At 43.3% G+C, this 20,029-nt stretch overlaps 1 protein-coding gene across 4 annotated transcripts in view; it reads right to left on the bottom strand.

Annotated features, from left to right (window-relative positions):
- Positions 1–20,029, bottom strand: part of REV1 (REV1 DNA directed polymerase) — an 89,720-nt gene that overhangs the window by 11,300 nt on the left and 58,391 nt on the right. For 3 of the 4 annotated variants that reach the window (XM_055400656.2, XM_055400658.2, XM_088841645.1), the window contains exons 9-12: positions 16,082–16,190; positions 11,099–11,227; positions 8,682–8,836; positions 6,043–6,162 (exon numbers count right to left, since the gene is read on the bottom strand). In XM_055400656.2, coding sequence (XP_055256631.2) covers positions 6,043–6,162; positions 8,682–8,836; positions 11,099–11,227; positions 16,082–16,190 — 513 coding nt within the window. The remainder of the gene's footprint in view (positions 1–6,042; positions 6,163–8,681; positions 8,837–11,098; positions 11,228–16,081; positions 16,191–20,029) is intronic. The other variant, XM_055400657.2, reaches the window with a different exon arrangement.

Genomic DNA, 20,029 nt, shown 5'->3' with positions numbered 1-20,029 from the left:
ACAACCTTATAAAAGGTCTACAGCCACGGAAGTCGGAGGAGGGACAAGTTTAACTCAAGAAAACCTGTCCCCTGATGGAAGTCAGATGAGAGGCGCTGAGCACGCGGCATCCCATCTGTGCCACTTTAAAGTTCAAGTCAGAACAAAGACCGAGCACGGACAGCAGGGCCTCAGTCAACAACGAGAGGGAGGAACACTGTGCGCAAAAAGATGAAATTTTAAGGGAAACCTAACCGGATATAAGGGAAGGTTGCCATCCCTTCTCCAGGAGATCTTCCTGACCCAGGGATTGAACCCTCGTCTCCTGCACTGCAGGAGGATTCTTTACTGATGAGTTGCTGGGAAGCCCTAAAGAGAGAATGATGAGGTAGGAGACAGTGTGTACACGCGTGCTAAGTTGCTTCAGTCGTGCCCGACTCAGTGACCCCATGGACTGCAGCCCGCCAGGCTCCTCTGTCCATGGGAGTCTCCAGGCAAGAACACTGGAGTTGCCATGTTCTCCCCTCCAGGGGATCTTCCCGACCCAGGGATCGAACCTGCGTCCCTTATGTCTCCTGCATTGGCAGGTGGGTTCTTTACCACTAGTGCCACCTGGGAAATTACTAATTTTTAACAAGATAAATACTGCTTCCTTGTAAGAATTCTCAGAAACTTTTACTGCCTAGTCTCCTGTACGTATGTGAAACCCGTTTCCAAAGGAACAGCTCGTATTTTAGATGATTTACCAGCTCAGGGCAGGGATAAAAACTGAAAATGCTGACATTTTACATATTAAAAAGTTCTAAAACCTGTCCAATAATAAATTTGAGGACTTTTATAAAAAGTCAGTAGTGTTATATGTAAAAATCTCATAGACAATTCTGGGTGCCCACAGCTGGCTGCCAGCCGGTTCTGAAGGAGAGAGGAGCAGTGTGAGAAGGGGGTTTGCGGGAGTAAGTCCATCCTGGCAGCCCTGCTTCCCCCACATCTCAGCTGTCTTGTAGGAAATTCAAGGCCGTGCCGAAGGATTCAGCCACGACACATAGCCGCACACTTGCCCTTTAAAGCGTCAAGTCCTTCCGACTTGAAGTTTGCTTCGTTTGAAGCAGATGAAGGGGAAAGGCAAACTCTCTATTTCAGTGTTTTAAAAAAACCCAACCCAACACGTAAACCTTACAAAGGCGATGCAGTATGAAGAAGTGCTATGGATGGAACTGCATCCAGAATCGCAGGATTCCTATGCTTAAATCGGATTCTCAGCATCTCAGAACGTGACTAATTGGAGAAAGGTCCTTCATAAAGGTAATTATAGAAACGACAGGTCGTATATGCGGGCCCTATTCCAGCATCCCTGGTGTCCCTATACGATGAGATCAGGACATAGACGCACAAAGACAGAACACCACATTGAGAAGACAGCCACCTACAAGCCAACGGAGAGACCTCAGAAGAACCCAACCTGCTGACAATTCAACTGTGGACTTCCAGTCTCCCAGATCTTGAGGGAATAAATACCTGCTGTTTAAGACATGCCATCTGTGGTATTTTCTTATGGCAGTTTTAGCAAACTAATAGAGATAACAGGTATCATAATCTTGAACTCAGATTTCACATGCACTTTAAATATACTGGTTCCTTCTTATATAAAACTGCAATAAGATGTGTTATAAAACTGCTAAATCGTGTTGTCTAATAAGCTAGTTTGCTAGCATGACTTTATAAGGTTAATTACTCTTCAAATTTAACCTCAAACTGACACCACAATGTTGTATTTCACGTTTCTGATACTGACACATTCTTTAGTTCAGTCACTCGGTCATGTCTGACTCTGCGACCTCATGGACTGCAGCACGCCAGGCATCCCTGTCCATCACCAACTCCTGGAGCTATCTCAAACTCATGTCCGTCAAGTCAGTGATGCCATCCAACCATCTCATCCTCTATCGTCCCCTTCTCTTCCCACCTTCGATCTTTCCCAGCATCAGGGTCTTTTCTAGTGAGTCAGTTCTTTCCTTCAGGTGGCCAAAGTATTACAGTTTCAGCTGCAGCATCAGTCCTTCCAGTGAACGCTCAGGACTGATTTCCTTTAGGATAGACTGGTTGGATCTCCGTGCAGTTCAAGGGACTCTCAAGTGTCTTCTCCAACAACACACTTCAAAAGCATCAATTCTTTGGCTCTCAGCTTTCTTTATAATGCAACTCTCAAATCCACACCTGACTACTGGAAAAACCATAGCTTTGACTACATGGACCTTTTTGGCAAAGTAATGTCTATGTTTACTAATATGCTTGTCTAGGTTGATCGTAGCTTTTCTTCCATGGAGTGAGTGTTTTTTAATTTCATGGCTGCAGTCACCACCTGCAGTGATTTTGGAGCCCAAAAAATGAAAAGTCTCTGTTTCTACTGTTTCCCCATCTATTTGCCATGAAGTGATGGGACTGGATTCCATGGTCTTAGTTTTCTGGATGCTGAGTTTTAAACCAACTTCTTCACTCTCCTCTTTCACTTTCATCCAGAGGCTCTTCAGTTCTTCCTCACTTTCTGCCACAGTGGTGGTGTCGTCTGCATATCTGAGGTTATTGATATTTCTCCTAGCAATCTTGATTCCAGTTTGTGCTTCTTCCAGCCCAGTGTTTCTCATGATGTCCTCTGCATGTAAGTTAAATAAGCAAGGTGACAATATGCAGCCTTGATGTACTCCTTTCCTGATTTAGAACCAGTCTGTTGTTCCATGTCTAGTTCTAACTGTTGCTTCTTGACCTGCATACAGATTTCTCAAGAGGCAGGTCAGCTGATCTGGTATTCCCATCTCTTGAAGAATTTTCCACAGTTTATTATGATCCACACAGTCAAAGGCTTTGGCATAGTCAATAAAGCAGAAGTAGATGTTTTTCTGGCACTCTCTTGCTTTTTCAATGATCCAACAGATGTTGGCAATTTGATCTCTGGTTCCTCTGCCTTTTCTAAATCCAGCTTGAACACCTGGAAGCTCATAGTTCACGAACTGTTAGAGCCTGGCTTGGAGAATTTTGAGCATCACTTTACTAGTGTGTGAGATGAGTGCAACTGTGCAGTAATTTGAGCATTCTCTGACATTCCCTTTCCTCGGGATTGGAATGAAAACTGACCTTTTCCAGTCCTGTGGCCACTGCTGAGTTTTCCAAATTTGCTGGCATATTGAGTGCAGCACTTTCACGGCATCACCTTTTAGGATTGGAAATAAATCAACTGGAATTCCATCACCTCCACTAGCTTTGTTCGTAGTCGTGCTTCCTAAGGCCCACTTGACTTCGCATTCCAGGATGTCTGGCTCTAGGTGAGTGATCACACTATTGTGGTTTTCTGGGTTATGAAGATCTTTTTTGTACAGTTCTTCTGTGTATTCTTGCCACCTCTTCTTAATATCTTCCGCTTCTGTTAGGTCCATACCATTTCTGTCCTTTATTGTGCCCATCTTTGCATGAAATGTTCTCTTGGTATCTCTAATTTTTAGTCTTTCCCATTGTATCATTTTCCTCTATTTCTTTGCATTGATCATTGAGGAAGGCTTTCTGATCTCTCCTTGCTATTCTTTGGAACTCTCCATTCAAATGGGTATATCTCTCCTTTTCTCCTTTGCCTTTCACTTCTTTTCTCAGCTATTTTTAAGGCCTCCTCAGACAACCACTTTGCCTTTTTGCATTTCTTTTTCTTGGGGATGGTCTTGATCCCTACCTCCTGTACAATGTCACGAACCTCCATCCATAGTTCTTCAGGCACTCTATCAGATCTAGTCCCTTAAATCTATTTCTCCTTTCCATTCAATAAGCATAAGGGATTTGATTTAGGTCATACCAAAATGATCTGGTGGTTTTCCCTACTTTCTTCAATTTAAGTCTGAATTTGGCAATAAGGAGTTCATGATCTGAGCCACAGTCAGCTCCTGGTCTTGGTTTTGCTAACTGTATAGAGCTTCTCCATCTTTGGCCGCAAAGAATATAATCAATCTGATTTCGGTGTTGACCATCGGGTTATGTCCACGTGTATGGAGGTGTTTGCTATGACCAGTGCGTTCTCTTGGCAAAACTCTATTAGCCTCTGCCCTGCTCATTCCGTGCTCCAAGGCCAAATTTGCCTGTTACTCCCGGTGTTTGACTTCTACTTTTGCATTCCAGTCCCCTATAATGAAAAGGACATCTTTTTTGGGTGTTAGTTCTAGAAGGTCTTATAGGTTTTCATAGAACCGTTCAACTTCAGCTTCTTCAGCATTACTGGTTGGGGCATATACTTAGATTACTGTGATATTGAATGGTTTGCCTTAGAAACGAACAGAGGTCATTCTGTCGTTTTTGAGACTGCATCCAAGTACTGCATTTCAGACTCTTTTGTTGACCATGATGGCTAGTCTATTTCTTCTAAGGGATTCCTGCCCACAGTAGTAGATATAATGGTCATCTGAGTTAAATTCACCCATTCCAGTCCATTTTAGTTCACTGATTGATAAAATGTCGACGTTCACTCTTGCCATCTCCTGTTTGACCACTTCCAATTTACCTTGATTCATGGATCTAACATTCTAGGTTCCTATGCAATATTGCTCTTTAGAGCATTGGACCTTGCTTCTATCACCAGTCACATCCACATGGGGTGCTGTTTTTGCTTTGGCTCCGCCTCTTCATTTTTTCTGGAGTTATTTCTCCACAGATCTCCAGTAGCATACTGGGCACCTACAGACCTGGGAAGTTCATCTTTCAGTGTCCTATCTTTTTGCCTTTCCATACTGTTTATGGGGTTCTCAAGGCAAGAGTACTGAAATGGTTTGCCATTCCCTTCTCCAGTGAACCATCTTTTGTCAGACCTCTCCACCATGACCCATCCGTCTTGGGTGGCCCTATATGGCATGGCTTATAGTTTCATTAAGCACATTCTTAGATCTATTTACTAAGGACTCAAGTGGCTTTAAAACTAACTGATCATAAAATGGCATTTGGGTCCTTTAATAACTTTGGCCCATAACAGATACTTCTATGTTAGTTCAGATATACTTTTCTTAGGCTTAAGAACATGGATTCAAAAATACCACTGAATCTACTTTTAACAAACAAACCTTCACTAAAAATATACTGTCTTGAATGTTCCCACCACAAACACACAGGAGTTTGTGAAGCTAACAGAAGCTGCTTTACAAAAACCAGACAGGATTATCTGAAATGGTATCATGGATTAATATAAGCTTCAGAGAAACTTCTTTATTTTTTAATTGAAGGATAATTGCTTTACAGAAAGAACTTTCTTAGAAAGAGGCATCACCATAGAAAGCAAGTCTAAATATTTAATAAAAGTGAAGTGAATTCCCTCCACACAAAATTTACACCTGTTCAAGGGCCCCAAAGGACAATGATTTTCCCATTATAGTTGGTTACTCTTAGTGAATTTTCCATAGAGAAAGAGCTCTACATGCTAGGTTAGCTAGCCACACTACACAAAAGAGTGAAATAATTAGCCGTACTGCCCAGCAGGGGAGAAAGGCATGCCCTTCTAGACATTTTACTCCTACCTGAGTTAACAGAACATAATACTTCAGTTTAGGTTTTCTTCTGCCTCATATGGTTCAAGTATTTTCTACTTTTAAAACTAACTGCTTGCTTACTAAACTCAGAAACATATTGCTAGCTTGGCAGGACAATTTTGTAAACAGGGGAATCAACTGTCAAAACTTTATCTTGGGCCTAGAAGTACACTAACTATTTCAGTTCTGATTTATTTAAAGGATCAAAAGTTAGTTTCATCATATTCTTTTAAATATGACTTCTTAGAATTCCTTGACCTTGGTACTTCAGAAATACTTAAATACTTGAAGTAAAAACACATGATAGGCAAAACTAAAACATTATATGAAGGTTCTGATAAATCAATTGAAGGGATATTTACTGTGGTGTAAATTTTGTTTACCATGGCACTCAATAAAGATTAAAAAAATTTAAATCATGTTTTGGAAAAGAAAGATACATTATACATCTATAACAAAGCACCAATGAATATTTACAACAAATAAAAGTTAAAAAGAAATGCTCTATATTTACCTGGTAGGTTAGTAACTAGCTGACCTCTGATAAAATCATCTACTTCTTCTGGTTTTAAGTGGTACTGGCCATCTGGTTTTGCTTTTCTAGTTGCCATTCTAGCCAGCAGAATATTAGAACCTATAAAAAATTTTTTTAAAAAAAGAAAGAAGTCATTTAAGAAACAGTCACAATTATTTTCAAAATTTCCTAACAAAGACATCTACAGATAGGTTATCTATCAAATTTCTAAAAAGAATGAAAATAATCCGCAACTGTGGTAACTCTGAGTTGCTGAGTCATGTCTGACTCTTTTGCAACCCTGTGGACTGTAGCCCTCCAAGCTCCTCTATCCATAGGATCTTCCAGGCAAGAATAGTGGAGTGGGTTGCCATTTCCTTCTCCAGGAGTATCTTCCCAACCCAGGGATCAAACCCACATATCTTGTACATGTCTCCTGCATTCCAGGTGGATACTTTACCACTGAGCCATGAGGGAAGCTCAAATATTTAAAATATTTATTTGTCTGTGCCGGGTCTTAGATGCAGCATGCAGGATCTTTAGTTGTAGCACATGGGATAGTTCCCTGACCAGGGACAGAACCCCAGCCCCCTGCATTGGGAGCACAGGGTTAGCCATGAGACCACCGGGAAGTGGTCATTTTAAGCATAATACAAAACTGGCAGAATTCTGTTAAGTATTACAGATTATAATCACCACGGTTCCTGGACAGAGGCTTCCTTTTGTTCCCAAACGTGTGACATTTCAGCATCCCCCACCCAGGCAGAGGAGTAGAGAAAACAACCCTAATCAAAGACTAGAGGCTTACAGGCAGGCAGTCATCAGCAATTAGCTCATTTTACCAAACAACCTTTGTGTCTCTGGCCACACCATGCAGCCTGCAGGATCTTAGTTCCCCAACCAGGGACTGAACCCGAGCCCACGGCAGTGAACCTTCAGAGTCCTAACCAGTGGACCGCCAGGGAAGTCACTCGTTTTACCAACCAGTGGATCCGCACTAGGGAGAAATAAGACCAAAGAAATGCCATTGGACCAGGGGGAGCCCCAGGAACCAGATGTCTCACTATATGATCAGAACACGGGCGCAGAACTGCAGCTGTGAGTGTCTTAGAAAAGAAGGCAGGGAGGTTCAAGGTGTGTGAGTGGGCACAGATGCTAACGCAGAGCAGAGAGAAGGCTACCAGGGCCAGAGAAGGTGTCGGGCAGCTGAGAAACATCTCAATGGGGGGCCAGATGAACTTCCATGGAAATAACAAAATATCCACAAACTACAAAAGACTTCTGTAAAGGACATATCTTAGTTTTATGGGAAACTTATTTAAAAACAATGTGTTTTCCTAGGGTAAATGTAAAAATATTCATGAAGAGAGAAAGAACTGCAAAGTCACACCAAAATGATAAAAGTGGTAAGCTGTGAAGAAAAAGAGGGCTGAGAAGTAGAAACTTCATTTGGGACTTTTGTCTTAATTATGTGCTTGAACTTAAAAGAACATATTCATATCATCCCACTTGTAAATTTAAAATAAATACAATTAAAAACAAAGAACTAACCCTGTGCCTGATAGCTGACTCCAGGAGGCAAGTCCTACACGAATGCTGAGGGTGTCTGCAGGCCACACCCAGGAGCCCAAGGGCAGGCCTGCTGGAAAGCGGAGGGATTGGGTGGGCCAAAAAGTCTCTTCAGGTTTTCCTGTTACATCTTATGGAAAAACCCAAACAAACTTTCTGGCAAATCCAGTATTTTCTGGAGCTCATGATGTTCTGAGTTCTTAAAAGTCCCGCCTGATGGGGAGCACCTGCCCTCCCAGGGCTGGTTCACTCCTGTTCCTGGGAGCCCGCCTCACACACCCCGCCAGAAGCCCAAGCTCCTAACCACACTCACACACACCACAGCAGAGGCCCCGGCCGAGGAGCCCGTTCCCTCCCACCTCTGCCTCCAGATCTAGAGCTGGGGCTCTCTCAGGTCACCCTGCGAGGGCCACACAGGCTATCAAGATCTTCAGCCAGCAGAGGCACTGAGTGCTCAGAGAGGAGGGGGCACGCAGGAAGCCGAGGGGGCTCCGGGGCTCCAGAGCACACAATGGGAGTGCCCAAGAGGAGCACAGGTGATGGGGCGGGGGGGGGGGGGGTGCCTAGCGATGAGACAGCAAACAGGTGGGAGGCGGGCAGCCAGCTGAGGGAGGGCACCATGTCAACACTGGTGACTTCCGCAGAGACAGTGAAGACAGGCTGCCTGAGGGGCCCCGGGAGCTTCAGAGAGTAATCCAGTTCCTACAAGACTCATCAACACGGAACTCCAAACCCAGCCCCACTGCAGGGCTTTAAACACAGCCTCTGCTCACATAAGAAAAATAACATTGTTGACAAATACTGAATTCAATTCTCCCCATTTTTCAGGGAAAAGAAATACTCCAACTGTGTACTCTAAAGATGTTATCAACCATTTACTAACACTTCCAACAGTTTGATCCCAGGCTTCACCTGTGTGCCACACTAAATACCGTCTCAGAAGTGGAGGCCTATACATGAAAGTGATAAAAACAAAACCTAAAAATTGCTCCTAAAGTTAACTGGGATTCAGTGCTCCTAGAGCGAGGCTCTGACTAAAATGAGTAGTACGAGACACGCCAGCTACTGACCGATCCCCACAGAGGCAGCACATTTAGTCTGGTCCTTAATTTCCATGCGGACAGCGTTCGCAAACTCGTCAGGCGTGAGTCTGGTCTCGGCGAGGATCTCGGTGATGTCCACCAGGGCTTCATCACAGCTGACAGCTTCGATGTTGTGTGTGTAGCTGCCAACACATAGAAGAGGCACCGAGTCACAGCCATGCTTAACATCGCGCAGACATGCCCGGCCAGACAGGCTTCCCACGGCCGCCTTCTCCAACATTCCCTTATGAGACTTAAGATGCTAAAAGTGTTAGCATTTTAACCGAACTGGCTCAAGTCACTTAACCTCTAACTGCAAAGTTCATCAGTAGTTTTTTCCAATTAACTACCAAAAACACAACAATTTCTCTACAATGAGAACACCTCCACAAACCTTTGAATATCTGGAAAGTACTGAATCAATTAGAACTGTCACAACATTTAATTTTAAACATATTCGAACATGTTTCACCAGAATCTCTGAGGAAGAGAAAAACCACACAAATCAAACAAGCAACTGATGGTCTCCTGAACACAAATGCCCAGAATAGAGCAGGATATGAGGGACAGTCAGCCACGTGCCTATCTAAAAGGACACCAGTGACATTCTCTTCAGATAGAAACACTTCGGGCTTTGGTTCTGGTTGTTGCCATTTTTGGTCATGATCTACCTACACAGAGCACTGTTTCAGTTCACCAGAGGAAAGGAAAAGGGAAAGAAAAGTTGTTGTGTGGCTCTGATGCTCATTAAATACGTGGACCACAGGCCAGCAAAGGCCTCAGGACGAGAAACAGATCTTAAGTAATCCACCTGGTGAAGTACCAGGGGGCCAGCCTTCACCTCTCACCACAACTCACGGCAGGTTGTGAATCAGACTAATTACTACCAACAATCATTTAAGAGATGAGTGGTCTGTCTTGGATTAACTCCAGGGAGCAATCTATCACAGCAGAGGGTGTCCTGATACGAAAGCTGTCCTGAGGCGGGATGTCCAAAGGTGGCAGGAGAATAACAAGGGATCTTTTGCTCAAAGAACAGTCACATGGCCACTGAAAATGTCTCCACCAACCCAAACTACATGACAGTGTCCGCGAAGTCCCCGCCCTGCAGTTCAGGCTGTAGGCCACTCCGGCTCCATAACCACAGGTGGCAGCACCAGCTCAGACCCGCCTCCAGCCCTCGCGTGCCGCTGCGCCTGACCACAGCTCTGGAGGGGACCCAACAAGCACATGCTCCACCTGCTAACAGGACGGTCCCGTGTTTGGGGTCTTAGGACAGCTGTGTGAGAACTGGCTTATCCCCCAGCCCTAAGTCCACACACTAAGAGCAGAGAGCTTCCCTGGCCCTCTGAGGTTCTCTCTCCATTAAAGGCAGCTCCCCAAAGGCGGGGCCTGGATCTGACTCCTCTCCTGCAGGACTGGCGGCATTGACAGTCGTCTGCACGTGGTAGATGCTCCATAAACAGGAGGAAGCGGTGATGAGAGAGGAGAGCATCTCCCTCAGAACTCCTTCACAACAGCAACACAGCCTAAGGGCTGACCGGCATCCACCCACACCTCGCCCGCTGCTGTGCCCGCTGCCCTCGGCAGAGCTCAGCGGCTGGGACAATGACCTTACCTGGCCTTTTAGAGAGAAAATACGCTAACTTCAGAGCATGCAGGGCCTGCCATATACTTATTTAAAAGTTTGAATTAACATTAAATATATGTATACTATACATATATATAAATATTCAAAAACCAAAATCTCCTTTTCTCAAGCCTATCTTGAGACTATGGCCGACCCTTGAACAACACTGGCATGAGCCTTGATGGATGGCTCATCCATGGATTTTTTTCAGTAGTGAATACGAAAGTGCTACGTGACCATGAACAAGGAGAAGCCATGGGTGCAGACAGCTGGCTGTGGGCTACACACGATTCTGCACCTTGTGGAGGACAACATCCCACTGCCACCAAGTCATTCAAGGGCCAGCTGTATCACTAAACATTTGTATAACGGCTAACATTTGGCACACACAATGACCTCAGAGGACAAAGGGTTTGAAAGAATCTCTACTTGTGAACCTATAGTTCTTAAACAAAACTATAATTCGTACGTAACAAAAGAGAAAAAAAACTCCAATATTTCATCTGTCTGGTTCCATGAAGGGAAAACTGGAACCACTGAGCAAAAATCACATGGACAGAAGATGAGACCCACAGCAGCACCGGCGAGCAGCTCAGGTCCAGCCACACAGAAGCGTCCTGAGGCCTGAGCCTCTCCCTGGAGGTGCTTATGGAAGGAGGGGGCCGGATGCTAGGGGGCGGAGGAGTGGTTTTCCAACATGCCTGAGGCAGCTGGTCCCTCCTCAGTATTAGGTATGAGCGGTCAAGGGACGGGAGAGCGAGCATGGTGCACATACCTGGCCAGCGTCTCGTACATCGTCCGTGCAACCTCTTTATATGCATGGAAATCGTAAGGGACTGCCTGGAGACTGGGACAGAGCTGTTTGGCTTGCCCGAAAAACATTCCATTCCTAATGCCAACTTGTCTAGAGAAAGACCAGAATACAGGGGAGGTTAGACCTGGAATTTTTAAAAGCCAAATCAAGTATCAAATATTGCTATCTCCCCAAGCCATCGACACACAATTTTCATTTAACTCCCCTCGCAGGACAGGTAAAAAACAGGCAGTGAGAAAGCTTACAGGTTTGTTTCCCCACAAAGGAGAATCCCACAACTGTCAGATAAGTATAAGTGACACAGCAGACATGCCCAAGTGTTTTAGTCAAACACATCTCCCAGGCCTCATACCTCTGACCCCTCTGCAGACTCCAGAGCGTACCCTGCCAGCAACGTCACAACCACCACAGGGCAGGACCATGCTATGGAGGTCTGCTGCCCCAAAAGAGGGCCTGGCTCAGCCATGGTGCATCCCCCAAAGACAGAGACCCATACAGAACAGTGAGCGCTGCGCGACGGACAGACAGGATGCATTCATCCCATCACCACCCAGCTCCCCGTGACCGACTCCATGCGCCTGTGTGGGTTCCACGGTGGCCGAGATGCCAACAGCGGTGGCCACAGCGGGACGTTACTCTGGCAGGAGCCGGGGTCCACAACTTTGAGGGACCTGATTGAAAATGGTACATCTCAAATCTCCTAAGTGTCTCTGTGCCCCACAACACCTCTGATATTTAGAGCATTCAGCACAAAACTATAATTACGGGATTATGCACAATGAGTAAAATTCCATGTTACTACTCTTCAATGAATCAAGAAAAAAATCTGACAGTAAAAACACAAGCAAATAACAATAAGCAGTGTTTCCTGAGATTACATACTTCTAGGTAAATGCATCAAATGGTTACTTCACGATTCTACTCAATAAACATGCACTCACTCAGTACTCAGAACAGAGGTGTCCCTGTTTTTAAGAAACATGGTCTTCAATATGCAGACGCCTGCGGCTCCCTGACCATCACAGACCACCAGTGAGCACCAAGGAGGAAAAGAATCCTCCACACTACTGAGATGAAATGACATACTTTTTTAATGTATATAAAACAGTAATGGATGATCAGACTGCAAAGCCCAGAGTAGATGAGAAACATCTAATAGGAGGGGAAATGACAGGAAAGGAAGAGATGACTAACAAATCATGGTAAAGAAAACAATGATCTCATTCATTTAGCAAAAATCTATGTCTCAGGCACCATGTGAAGTGGCGGGCAGAAGACAGTGAACAAAATGGACCCCGTGACGTCCACAAGGATGACCCCCACAGGCCCAGGAGAGGAGAGACTCGAGCCCACGGGCCTTATTATGAGGCAGGTAAGTGCATACATAATAGTTCACAAGGCTACGCAGAAGCACGCAATAGTAGGTTCAACATGGAAAAGCTAAACTTACATATTAAAGGACTATATTCTTATATTTACAGTACTTTCATTTTCAAATTTTTCACCTGCACAAAAAATTTCACAGGCATTACTTAGAAAAATATAATACATCAACTTACGTACTCAGGCGTACCTATACCCCAGAAAGAAATGCTTGGGGATCACTAGACACTGTAAGGAAGTTATGAACAAAAAAGGAAAAACCTAAAAGGCCTCCCACAACTAAGGGAAGTAAAATACTCCGAGTCAGTGGTTGGGAAAGGAGGCTTGTTTCATATAAAACAAACGAGTAGGGCCTCCCTGATGGTCCAGTGGTTAGGATTCAGCGCGCTCACTGCCGAGGCCTGGGTTCAATCCCTGGTCAGGGAACTAAGATCCCACAAGCCATGCAGCATGGTCAAAAAATAATAATAAACAGGTAAAGACAATTACAAAACAGTCTGCGGTGATGTCACTAAACTGACATCTATGCCCATCACCTGAAACAGCAAGCAGGACCAACCACCAGGGCGGCACGGGTGCTTGCTGCCGGGTTAAAGTGAGAGCGGCACACGCTTCTCTGTGCTACGTGCTCAGACAAGTGTACTTGGTGCTGCAGTAGATAATGTTAAAAAAACCCAACTATAAGTCACCATCATTGTCAATTCAATATTCTGAAGGACATCCACATCACAAATTCAGGATTGTAAAGGGTGAAAATGGAGGTTTAGAAATCATTTGCTCCTCAAAATCGGTAATTGCAGGATATTTGTATATCATTACCTATCCATCCACAGATCTGCCTTCTAACTTAGTTATGGAAAAGCAATTACCAGTTCTCTATAGCGGTTTAGTCACTAGGTCGTGTCTGACTTTTGAGACCCCGTGGACTATAGCCTGCCAGGATCTCTATGGTAAATGTAAGTAAAGATAACAGGCATGCAAATCCTGACTTGTGGAATTAGATTCTACCTTCCCATGGCTTCTGCGGTCATGTTCCATACTTAGCTGACCCCATTATTATGAAGTCCATGTCTACTGAAAACTCTCCAGTGCCTAAAACTGGGATGACCGTCCCTACAACCTAGTCTCCAGTCCAAGCCCAGAAACGTTTCTCTGATGCAACTCCAAATATATTCATTTAAAAAAAAATCTCACTGAAGGAAAATATAACTGTCAGATAGCCTTTAAAAAAATAGGGTATCCAAGAGACCCTCATTAGGAGTAGCCTAGAAAATGAAAAATTACAATTAAAGGACAAAAACCCAATTGTTGTAGGTTTCATGTTTTTCTTTCCCCCCAACTTACACTCAAATTCATTTTCACCACTTTCTGCATCACCTTAAAACAAACACTTGCCATCTAAGTGACACTTAAATGCTTGCTGCACAGCATTTGGCCCTCATATATCATCACTCCAATTATTCTGCAACATATTCTGCTTGACAATCGCCATCTGTGGTACAATACAAATGCCCTATCCAAACACCAACAGAGGCCTGGAGTCCAAAACACTCCTAACTCTGGGGCAACCTTGGCACTCACTGCCCAACCAGCATCCAGCAGGGGGCACAGGGTACAGGGGGAGACCCTACAGAGGCAGTATGGGAAGGTGGCTTCCACGTCACCGACAGCCAAGCCCAAAGACGGTGCAAGCATCCCTCACAGCTTCGTGATGCAGAACACGACGCCCGGCCACCAGAAGCCACCAGAAGCATGCCATCTGTCACCACCCCGTAACTCAGCAGGGGGAGAAGACGAGCCCAATGCACACGGCACAGAATCAGCTCTAAACTTCCTGAACCAATGAAAACATAGTAATCTACAATGCATTCAGATTTAATTATCTTTTTTATTAAAGAAAGTTTCAATTCCTTGGTGACATTATCAATGAACAATGAAAAAGATTAAAACAACTTTGTCGCTGAGAAAAGCAAAGTCAGTCTGGGTTAAAAGCGTGACGTGTCATAAAGGATTTGAATATAATCTTTTTTTCTTAAATATCCTTTTAATAAAATAATTGGCAAGATTTTAAGCAAACTATTCTGGTTAGATGATGATGTGTCAAAGATACTTTTTTGATCAGATTAGACTTGCTTGAATAACTCCAACTTTAAATGGAGAAAAATGTTACATATATCGTCATTGTTGTATAATGTTAATGTTACATGTCAATTGTATCTCTTTTTTTAAAAAGTATGAATGACAAAACCATTAAGACACTGCCAAACAAAAAAAGGACTAAAACATGTATCCGATGTGTCTTCAGTCTGCTTCTATAGTTGGTAAATGATTTCACACTTGCCAATGATACGTAAATAAATGCTTTGTTGTTATTGCCCAGTCGCTCAGTCGTGTCCGACTCTTCATGATCCCATGAACTGCGACTCACAAGGCTTCCCTGTCCCTCAGCATCTCCTGGAGTTTGCCCAAGTTCATGTCCATTGAATCAATGATGCCATCTAACCATCTCATCCTCTGTCACCCTTTTTCTGTCTTCAACCTTTCTTTCCCAGCCTTAGGGTCTCTTCCAATGATTCACCTGTTCCCATCAGGTGGCCAAAGTACTAGAGCTTCAGCTTCAGCATCAGTCCTTCCAAAGAGTATTTTATATTGATTTCCTTTAAGATTGACTAGTTTGCTCTCTGTGCTGTCCAAGGGACTCTCAAGAATCTTCTCCAGCACCACAGTTGAAAAGCATCAATTCTTTGGGGCTCTGCCTTCTTTATCATCTAGCTCTCACATCCATACACGTCTAGTGGAAAGACCACAGCCTTAACTATGCGAGCCTTTGTCAGCAAAGTGATGTCTTTGCTTTTTAACACACAGTCTAAATGCTTGCTGTGTTATAAAGTGTATTCAGTTAACAAGGAAAAAAATAATGAATGCTCTTTTAATTAATCACTTAATCATTACTCCATTAGAAACATTTTTCTAAACTGTGAGGAACATGTGATAGGTTTGTTTCCTCTACAACTGACGCAGCTGGCTGTAATCAGGGTTCGTGCTGGCAGGCTGGAAGCACTGCAACTTGAAGTGAGCAGATGACCAGGCGTGCCAGGGCACAACTGCTGTGTTGGGACCTAACAGACAATCAAGTTTTAACATAACTTAAAAAAATACTGAGTACCAGGTTTAAATAACAAGGGATCTTTCCTGGCAGAAAGAAATAATGATCAGAGTAGATGATCCTAAGGACCTCTTCCACCCAAAAATACCTAATTCTTTAATCTTGTGCTTCGAAAGACAACAACTGAAAAATGACAATGTCCAGCTTCTTTTGGTTTTCATCACAGAACCACTGCTTCAGCAGGACACTAAAGTATTTATTTAAAGTTACTGAGCATTTGTGAAGGCAAAAAAAAAAGAAACGGAAGGAATTAAGGTTAGAAAGACTTCTTTCCATACTTGTTACATTTTAAGTCACAGGCTTGACTAACCCATCTAAATCCACTTCAAAAGATTATATAAGAAATGAAGTAAATTAATTATTCATTAATCATTACATCTTTAATGCCTACATACCTGGCTTCATAACTACAAGATGCAATTTCAGCCTTTGACAAAACAGAATCAATCCCATTTATCTGTGTGGAATCTTGATTCTCCCATATTGATGGATCTGGTATTTCTGCTTCAAAAATAAAATTGAATGATTTTATGTTAAAAACTGATTTTCCTTAACTTTCATTCAAGAAGTTTGTTTACCATTCATTTCATATACAAACGTTCAATAAATTCCAAATGAACTGACATTTACCCCCTAATTATTTAACAAAAGAAAATCTAAAACTCTGAAATAGCTTACTTCCAGTATATCCTTTACCAGCAATCAAGAACTTATTACAATACATACAGTTCTATCTTAATAACAGTTTGAAGAGACATATATCGAAGGATAAATATAAACCATCCCTTTAGGTCTCTGGAAATGTACAAGAATAATGAACCCCTTCCTACAGCTGCTAAAGGACGACACAGCTCTCCCAACTTCCAGTTTCACATAAGAACACCAAAGCACACAGTCTAGACAGCCTACTGACTGCATGTCCTGTGAGATGACCAGCAAGTGAGAAATGGATTAAAACACAACTTCAGTCCCGTCTCTTGGGACACCACCGAATTCCCAAAAAGAATATGCTCTAAAAAATCTATTCTCGTAGTTCTACTATTCTGAACAAAAAATACCGTGAGTCAGTAAATAAGACTGAGAGTGCTTGGGCTAATTCTAGACAAACACTGGGAGCACGTTAACAGCACATCAGTAACAAGCTCAGGATCTCTCTTCTATTTATTTCAGAGACATAACATTCCATGAAAAATCAGCCAAGTGAAAAGCACTGCCAGGTAAACAAAGGTTTATGAACAACTCCTCCTGGTCTGACTTCAGTGATCCTCAACACATTTCACCTGACTATACAACACATACAAGCAAGTCTGGGTCCCAGCACCCACACACACGAAGCATAATTGCAAATTAAAGTCTGAGGACTGGCATATTCACGAGGTCAAATTCCACTTGCATCCAAACTGAAATCAGCAGAGCAAACAATCTGAGCCATGATTTCTGATACAGCATCACTAACATATGCTATACTAGGACAAATTAAAGACAGAAAGCAGAGCAGTTGACCCAGTGTCCTGAAGGGGTTTGGAAGGCTAAATATCAGCTTTAATAGTCCATTATTCTAAGCTGAAAACTGTAAGGATTTCAGGGTCGTTAGTATGACAGTTCAATAGTGGCTGCTAACCCAAAAACTCCAATACTTTGGCCACCTCATGTGACAAGTTGACTCACTGGAAAAGACTCTGATGCTGGGAAGGACTGGGGGCAGGAGGAGAAGGGGACGACAGAGAATGAGATGGCTGGATGGCATCACCGACTCGATGGACATGAGTTTGAGTGAACTCTGGGAGTTGGTGATGGACAGGGAGGCCTGGAGTGCTGTGATTCATGGGGTCGCAAAGAGTCAGACACGATTGAGCGACTGAACTGAACTGAACTGAACCCAAAAAAGAAGAGCTGTAGCCTGAGCAGCCACAACCAGCTGGCTTTCAAAGGAGCACCCATCAGGTATGCCTTAAGAGCTGGGGAGTCAGGAGACTTCTATTTGAAGGGCTAATTAACCCACCTAAGGGAAAAGTCACGCTGTCGGTGAGAACACTGTCCACGGTCCCTGCTCCCAGCGGCCTGCCTGGGGAGTCTTGCAAAGTTCTCTCCGCTGGGTGGACTGACCCGGTCCAGAGTGTGGCAGGGCACAGTGCCTCCACAAGCGGAGTGAGCTGCCTCGTGGGAGGTTCGGAGGAAATGCAGGGACACACTGTCCTCCCTGGAGGGCAAAGGAGAAGGCCACTCGTCAAACCCTGACAAACCAGATGGGCACATGGAGTATGTGCAGGGACGGCTGCAGAAATCAGAGGAGAGGACCCACATCTATGAAAAAGAAATCTCTGAGAATAAATCTATGCTAGTACAATTTAAAATTCTGGTCGCTCTTTAGAATGAACACTGAAGTTGCTGAAGGGATAGGGAACACCTGCATTCTGTAATCTGGGAAGGGAGAAAAGGCCCAGCCAGGAAATCGTATACATGGATTTCAAATTCGAGATGGTCAACGAGAAGGCTCACTGCTGAGTATGGCTCAGGAGCACCTGCAAAGAAGTCAGGGGTGGCGACCCTGGTCATGCTGGTCTGATCAGAGTCCCTGAATATGACAAGTAAGAAACTGAGGTCCTATAAAAAGCTAATGATGCAAAACACTCTCCGACACAAATCACAGCAGGATCCTCCAGGACCCACCTCCCAGAATATTGGAAATAAAAGCAAAAATAAACAAATGGGACCTAATTAAAATCAAAAGCTTCTGCACAGCAAAGGAAACTATAAGTAAGGTGAAAAGACAGCCTTCAGAATGGGAGAAAATAATAGCAAATGAAGCAACTGATAAAGGATTAATCTCCAAAATATACAACAGCTCCTGCAGCTCAATTCCAGAAAAATAAATGAACCAATCAAAAAATGGGCCAAAGAATTAAACAGACATTTCTCCAAAGAAGACATAAAGATGGCTAACAAACACATGAAAAAATGCTCAACATCCCTCATAATCAGAGAAATGCAAATCAAAACCACAATGAGATACCATTTCACACCAGCCAGAATGGCTGCTATCCAAAAGTCCACATGCAATAAATGCTGGAGAGGATGTGGAGAGAAAGGAACCCTCTTACACTGTTGGTGGGAATGCAAACTAGTACAGCCACGATGGAGAACAGTGTGGAGATTCCTCAAAAAACTGGAAATAGAACTGCCATATGATCCAGCAATCGCACTCCTGGGCATACACACCGAGGAAACCAGAATTGAAAGAGACACATGTACTCCAATGTTCATCGCAGCACTGTTTATAATAGCCAGGACATGGAAGCAACCTAGATGTCCATCTGCAGACGAATGGATAAGAAAGCTTTGGTACATACACACAATGGAGTATTATTCAGCCATTAAAAAGAATACATTTGAATCAGTTCTAATGAGGTGGATGAAACTGGAGCCGATTATACAGAGTGAAGTAAGCCAGAAAGAAAAACACCAATACAGTATACTAACGCATATATATGGAATTTAGAAAGATGCAAATGATAACCCTGTATACGAGACAGCAAAAGAGACACAGATGTATAGAACAGTCTCTGGGACTCTGTGGGAGAGGGTGAGGGTGGGATGATTTGGGAGAATGGCATTGAAACACGTATGTTGTCATATGTGAAACGAATCACTAGTTCAGGGTCGATGCATGTTATAGGATGCTCAGGGCTGGCGTGCGGGGATGACCCAGAGGGAGGATAAAGGGAGGAGGGAGGTGGGAGGGGGGTTAAGGAGGGGGAACTTAGGTAAACCTGGGGCGGATTCATGTCAATGTATGGCAAAACCAACCAATATAATATTGTAAAATAATTTGCCTCCAATAAAAAAATAAATTAATTAAAAAAAAAAAGCTAATGATGTTGTTGGTTCTAATACCTTGCCTAGATGTATAAGGCAAAACATTAGAACTGAATTTTTTTTTTTTTAAAGTTATGGTACAGAAGGCAAAGATTCTAATTCCTAAATTGATCCTCAATGTTTTAAAATTTGGTGTCATATCTAATTATAGGACCCAGGGAAAGAAAGATCAAAGAATAACAAGGAAAGAGGAAGAAAAGCACTGGGAAAACAAGTTCCAGGTGTGAGCTTAACTGCAACCAAACTGTAACAAAGGACATCTATTCACATTATAAGCAGCAAATATTATTAAGACACTAACAGGTCAAAAGTTTAGGACACACATAAAAGTGAATGATGTCAAGTCAGAGAGAGTATAAAATGTAAAGTAGCATATTCTCTTTTTCTAATGACAGGAAAATCTAGCTTTGACAGTTTTCAATGGCAAGTGCAACATCAATACTTCTTCTAGTATTTACCTTCTGGTT

This window comes from Moschus berezovskii, chromosome 11, assembly GCF_049115385.1.
Source record: "Moschus berezovskii isolate FMDL1 chromosome 11, NW_MosBer_1.0, whole genome shotgun sequence".
Classification (NCBI taxonomy): Eukaryota; Metazoa; Chordata; class Mammalia; order Artiodactyla; family Moschidae; genus Moschus; species Moschus berezovskii.
The sequence above is the reverse complement of the archived record's forward strand: the minus strand, read 5'-3'. Positions and strand labels throughout refer to the sequence as shown.